General features: G+C 42.4%; 1 protein-coding gene across 1 annotated transcript; it reads left to right on the top strand.

The window, feature by feature from the left end:
* Positions 1–4,768: 4,768 nt before the first annotated feature.
* LOC134645034 (nanos homolog 1-like) lies at positions 4,769–7,036 on the top strand. The gene has a single exon (XM_063498270.1). It carries the CDS (start codon positions 4,885–4,887, stop codon positions 5,569–5,571), a length of 687 nt encoding a protein of 228 aa, XP_063354340.1. The 5' UTR covers positions 4,769–4,884; the 3' UTR covers positions 5,572–7,036.
* The last annotated feature ends 3 nt before the right edge of the window (positions 7,037–7,039 follow it).

The raw sequence follows: 7,039 nt of genomic DNA, 5'->3' as shown, positions 1-7,039 counted from the left end.
GTCATACCACTTCAGCCATGTTGAGAGGGTATTAAGTACATGTGTGTGAATACGTGAATGCGTGCTGTTGAGGGGAATGGGTGGAGTCTTGGGGTAAGTAATAGCAGGCGGCATTCAGCGAGTTGTTGGTTGTGACAAAGCACTTGACAGGGCGAAAGACACCCCCTAATTTCAGGTTGACCTTGGCTCGTTTAGCGCTCCCTATTGCTGCTGGTGACAGTGACACGTGTCTGGGGTTGGGCTGAATCTAGGAGCTGGGGGTCTTGGGGGTGTGTGCAGATGGATGACCGTTAGGGGCGCAGGCTTATATTCCCACGAGAGGAGGCAGAGGTCAGGGATCAAAGCCCCAACTGATTCCCTACCCTAGTCTGTGTCTGGGGACAGACAGAGATTGGGAATGAAATGAAGCTCAGGCTGGCCACATTATGCAGTTTATGTAATTAATGCAGCGGCAGGAATGGCAGGGGTCGGCAGGAGCGGTGGGTGTTTGTGTGCATGTGTATGTTAGCATTGAAGGGAGTGTTGTGTGTGTCTCTTGTGCCAGGCTGCTGTAGCTTGCACAATGAAGCAGTGCAGCTGGCACGAGTTACACACACACCACCACACACATTCACACACACACAAACACACTAGAGTCTAGAGAGGTCTTTTAATTAACGGATTTGTTAATTTTCTATTCAACTTGACAGTGATGAATGGGGATGCAGCGGCTGCCCATCTCTGCCTCGGCTGTAGAGCAGACAGAGCTGCCTGGGAGGCCTCTGGGTACCATCATCTCACTCTGAAGCCGTATTTATGCATGAAGATTTTTTTAACCCATTGCAAGCCAGAGTCCCTGCATTTATTGTAGCTTTATCCGTGTAAAACAAAGAAAAAAAAAAAACACTAGCTGTGGCTCGCACTCTGCAATGAGCCTGTGTTGAGGCCAGACAGGGCTGTGAAGTAAACACAGTTAAACAATGGCCACATTTTATGTGAACAAAGCAACATTTGTTACTGCTGGTTGGCTACAATGGAAGTAGTGATTACTTATTGTTATCTTGGCCAGTTACCAGTTTAAGCTTATCGTTCATTGTTTTCAAGTGACTCTTATTGCTTAAAATGTAAATGACGCATTTCAGTTCTTCTTGTTATGTGGCCATTGTGGACAATTTTTTTTTTTTTTTTAAAAAAAGCTAAAATATTAGAAGTTATTGTTTCAAATATCAACTCTGTCTCCAGCGAATGAAACCTAGTAATTTACAACAGCATATTTCTTATCAATGACCTCCATTTAAACCCCAAATACAGCAGTAACAAAGGCAACGCCCCTTTGTGTTTTCCTTAGGAGCATATTGAATGTAAGAAAATCACATGTGCACAATGTTCGTTAATACGAAGTAAACTGTACATAGGATATATCAGAGGTGACGATAACTTTTGATCGTATTACTTCTGCTCTAAAGTTGCACTTTACACTCACGTTCAAAGGTTTTTACTCCAAAAAACATAAATCAAGTACCGTAGGTTTATTCCATCTTTCAGAGAGCAGACCAGCACTGGGCTGCAACTATATTAAAGCTGCAGTAGATGACTACCAGTGATTTATATGTTAGCTTCTCTTAAAGACGTAACATTTAAATCCACAATAAGAGCCACCTTGTTTTCTTTTGTCTTTCTGTGTGGGGTTTGCATGGCTTCACTGTGCCTGCTAGTAAAGCTGCTTCCTCCCACAGTAAAAGACATGCTCTGTGGTTAATTGGTGATTTCAAACTGGCCGTAGGTTTGGATGTGAGTGTGTGTGCTTGTCTCACTTTCTGTGTTGGCCCCATGACAGCTGGGATAGATTCTGGCAGCCCCGTAAGCTTAAGCTAAGAAAATGGATGCAGTTAACTGCATCATGACTTACTAACTAATCAAACATTTCTCTTCTTTACTGCTTTACTGTGTAAAGCACCTATGAGCTGACCTGTCTTTTAAAAGGCTTTTTATAAATGAACTTGCCTATTCTCCTCTCATGCCAGAAACCTTTCTGCTGTTGCCCTGCTTTCAAGTAGTGTGAGTCTGAAATAAAATCTTCTAATGTAAAAATAAATAAATGCATTTCATATTCATTATCAATACTTCCTTTGTTGCTGCCAAACACGTTTTGCATTAAGAATAATAAAGGGTAGGCCCAAAGCAGCAGAGCCACATGTCATATTGGCCCCCGCGCAATTTATCCATTGTGATATGGCAGCCATTCATCTTTTAAATGCTCTCTCATGATTTCCTTTGTGCATGCAGAGCTGGAGGTGACCTTGAAAAGAGACCATGTGGTGTATTCTGATGATAATTTATTCTCACATACAAGAAACTGTCTCGCTAACATGATTTTCTTCATGCTTTTGCGCCGTCTTACACTCACTGGAAACTTTCGCAGCAGCAGCGAATGTAATCGCTTTTAAAAGAAGCCTTCCCAGGATTTATAGGCCCGTGCAAATTTTGGATGCACGCATATTTTCTTGAAGATTTTGGCATGATTTAGAATGAAACTCACCCCCCCCCCTTTTGTGACCCAAATACAGGTCTTATTCCACAATATATATTCCCAGCGGCTGAACATGAACCTATAAACAAGCACATTTATAAGGCGCACCAAAGTGGCTTACAAAACGACGCCGTTTCTGTTTTCCTGTAAACGAATCGCAGAATCATATCCACAGACTAAGTCTAAATCTGCAGCAGACCGTTACGGGTTTTATTTCATCAATGAAAACCACCACAGTCAGAAAATTAATCTGAGCTCCAATTTGAAAATATAAGACATGCAAATGACTTCTGTCTCAATTTTCACTGTCCTTAATATTTCACTTGAGGGTGTGACAAAAATAGTAACACTGTCATTGTCCCAGCAGTCGGGCCAGTTATCAAGCTCTTTTTTTGGGCGCCCTCCTTACAGGGCTTTGACTGACACACACACACACACACACACACACACACACACACACACACACACACACACACACACACACACACACACACACACATACACAGATGTGGCACACTCCGTTTTAATGCATATTAATGAAGTTAAACGGCCTGCTACAGGGACGAGACAATGGAGCAGAGGAGGACTGGTTGTGAGCACCAAGCCGTGGGCTCAGGGGAAGCAGAACATGTGCAGCTTCATGCAGAAGTGACAGGTTCATCATCGGTGAAGGATGGAATCTGCTACAGTGGTCAAGCACAAGATGTTTTTTGTGTGTGTGCGCTTAAAGGTCACTGCTTCTTGAGGCGTTACATCACTATGTCCTACACTTTTTGAATTTTCCTAGTTCCACTATGTGGCACTCTTTTATTTTTTGTCTCTTCAGCTACTGATGTATCCCCAACTCATTCAAACTAGAAAGTTATTGTCATTAAAGTTGTATAAGGCATTGCACAAAACAAACTTTTGGGACTTTTAGTCTAAGGAACAAGCATTAAATCAATTCTCATATGCCCATATGCACAAAAGAAGAGGTTTTGGTTGCTGTAGCGATTCCTCTATCCATATTGGTTATAAGACTCATTCATAATGTGATTCCAGTATGAGATATGGTAGGACAAAGTCTAATATGACCTATTCTTTAAGACACATCATAATCTATTGTTCAGGGCTTGTGACCTCCCTCCCTCCCTAAATCAAAGAGTTCCTACTTGTGACACCTTGTGACAGTTTTGGCATCTTTGTGAGTTTTACTTTTCAGGCTACAGTATGTTATACTGATATTAACAAGCCTCGATTTACAAGTTGAAGATTAAAAAAGAAGCTAAACAAATATCTCATTTAATGTCATCAAAAGTGCAATAGAGCGCAGATGGAAAATTCAACCCTCCTGCCATGATTCTGTGGCTGTGGAGGAGATACATCTGAGAAAATAAGTAAAGTCTGCTGTGCTGAGTTGAGTCTATAAGAATGAAAATATAAGCATGTATCATTCAAATGTAAGGCGGTTTGTCGATTGGTGTGACACAAACAAGGCGAGATTATTCTTATGACCCTTGTGTTGTCCTCGGGATTCCCATATACTTGTTTGCCATTCACCTAGGGGTCATTTTTGACCCGAGGACAACACAAGGGTTAAATATGATGCTGGTCTGAGCAGCACTATTATTAAAAACCAACCAACTACACAAATCCAGTTTGACAACTATCACAATATCTGCATGGATAACAACTTCACCAGGCTGCACTGTAAATCTTTGGTCAGAAAGATCATTCACACTGTTTAGAACCACAATCTGTACTCTCGGTGTGAACTGCTACCATCAGGAGGATGATACAGAATTCTGCAGTGCAGAATGATTTTTAAGAACTCCTTTGACCCTCTATCACGTAAAATTTTAAAAAGCAGCTTAGAAAAAGTTGAGGATACAAAAAATTCACTGGAAGACAGGTCAAATCCACTCTGATCTATCTATCTATCTATCTATCTATCTATCTATCTATCTATCTATCTATCCTAAAAAGCGAAGGGGGAAAAGTAAATTGACAAGATGTCATAAAACCAGTCACATCAGTTCAACAGAGTAACAGCTGATTTCTTTCAAACCCAACCAACAGGGTCGCTTACTTTCTTTTAACACAAAGAGATTTCGGTGCTAATCGTCATATTATGGGAGGGGAAATGATTTCCTAGCTCAGTCACTCCCTGCTCTGTAGACCCTCCTATGGGGCCACAGAGAAAATCAACTTGAACCAAACCACGCCCCCGTGTTTTATTCTGGGCAACTTAACAGCGCCTGCATGCTCAATGTTCTGCAAAGTAGACCCAGCAGGAGCAGAGAGAGGAACCCTCCACTGGATCCCCATGCTGACAGCCATCCAATCCAAAACGCCTATTCATTAGTGTGGACGTTAAACTGTGCGGCTCTGACAGGATGGATTTCTTAGACCGCGGTTACCTGGACGCGCGGTCTCCTTATGATTACACCTTTAATTTTTGGAACGACTACCTCGGGCTGTCGACACTTGTCGCCAAAAATAAGATCAACAGTCCGCCCTTCAGCCCTAACTCTATAACCGAGTCTCTTAAAGCGACTTTGGGACTGGAGGACGATTCCCCGGTTTGCTCCTGCGTAATTGGGCACGGCAGGGACACCAACGACGGACCCTTGGACTGCTACTGCGCGGCCCCGAGCTCCCCGCCGATCTCCATCTATGATCTCAAAGAGCGCATCTCGCTTCTCAGGCCATACGAACACCTCGCTAGTGATTCGCAGCTGGGGGAAAGAGATTCCCCCTCATACAAGGGAAGCTTCTCTGGCTTCGACCTGCTCGCCATGGACCGAAGACGCAAACAGGCTCAGAGGGGCAAACCGGAGCCCAAAGTGTGCGTCTTCTGTCGGAATAACGGCGCACCAGAGGAAGTTTACGGCACCCATATCCTGAAGACAGCGGACGGCAGAGTGCTTTGCCCCATCCTCCGGGCGTACACCTGCCCCCTCTGCAGTGCCAACGGTGACAATGCGCACACCATCAAGTACTGCCCGCTTTCTAAAGACCAGCCGAGCCAGAGAGTGGCAAAGGGGGGCAGAGCGATTGGCAAACGGCTGAAAATCTTCTGAGCGAGCAGATGAAGTTAATGACGTTTGAGTTGCACTGTCTGAAATTACTAATGTGTATGGCAGTAAAATAGCTCCATTTGACGCACAAGACAAGTCTGGAAAAAGAAAGAAACGATCAGAAGAAAACAAGATTTCTATTCTTTTTTTTCTTTTTGTATATGTAACAGCTTCTTTTCCAATGTTTCTGTCTATACTGTAACTGTGGGCACATAGTTTACACTTGGACGCACTGCGCGTAATATAACCCCCAGCACTCTTAAAGACTTGGTGATTAAAAAAATGAACCAAAGTACTGTACAGATCGACCTGTGAATGATCGCCTTCATGCTATAATCAGAAGTTGCTGTGTTTCAAGTAACGCAGTGCCAGTGCAAACAGCCCAGAGTATGTCAGCGGGCTGCTCTTGCCAACATAAATGAATATGCAGCACTCCTGATATGAGGTGAATGTTTAGTCCCACAGCCCATTGGCCCCATGGATGTAAGAAGTGTGACAGGCCGTGCAAGAGATGCAAGATCTACTTCTTTATGTCCTGCACATGTTTTTTTCTCCCTTCCTTGAGATCAATGTTTTCTACCAAAGGAATACACTTTTTGTATTGCAACTTAGCCTAAAGGTAAATTTCTGTAGTTTATACGTCGCTCATGTCTGATATTCTTTATGTGATTTCGTGTAAATAGGCATCTTACACATTTCAAGTGAATGTAAAACACTGGAGGTGAGATCTGACTCGCCGCTCAGTTCCTCTTTCATTTCTGTCATATAGTTCAAGTACACACACTGACTTGTTTTTGTTTTGTTTTTTAAACGTGGAAATGTGCACCTGCAATTCTTGTAAACGTACAAACGATTTTAGCAATGAAAAGCCTGACATTCCAAAGTCTATCTGTCAACTAAAATGTTTTATGTACTTATTTTTACCTTATGTACCACTGGGAAATATATTCGCTGTAAATGACCTCTGAATAAACATGGAATTTGCAGATTTGTTTGACTGTACAAGACTTAAGCTGACACGATCATGATTATGGTATCTGTAGGCAGAGCCTGCAGCAGGTGATGACAGCATCTTAAGTTGAACGTATGCTGTCAAAGGTAAGTGGGGAAATAAATTTATTCACAAAACTATTTCATCTGGAACCATCTACAGCTGCCACACTGGCATGCAGTGCAACTGCGCCACCTAGTGCTCAAAGCCTTGAACGCTTGAATGCAGATATCACTAAAAACGTTTTTAAATCTTTAGACAAAACTTTATGATCCACTGGAAAAGTGTGTGTACGTAAGTCATTCTTTCTCTTTTTATTTTTTAAATTTATGGTCTATGTGTATCTTTTAAAGTCCGTTCTGGTTGATAACATGTTTTAAGCGCTGATCTTATTACAGAAAGCCCCTAAAATCTTCATTCAGATGAGTATGTTATTGTTTTTCACTTCCGCCAAGTAGGTCATGTGACCGGCTCAGTTTT

This window comes from Pelmatolapia mariae, linkage group LG16_19 (genome assembly GCF_036321145.2).
Source record: "Pelmatolapia mariae isolate MD_Pm_ZW linkage group LG16_19, Pm_UMD_F_2, whole genome shotgun sequence".
NCBI lineage: Eukaryota > Metazoa > Chordata > Actinopteri > Cichliformes > Cichlidae > Pelmatolapia > Pelmatolapia mariae.
The sequence above is the reverse complement of the archived record's forward strand: the minus strand, read 5'-3'. Positions and strand labels throughout refer to the sequence as shown.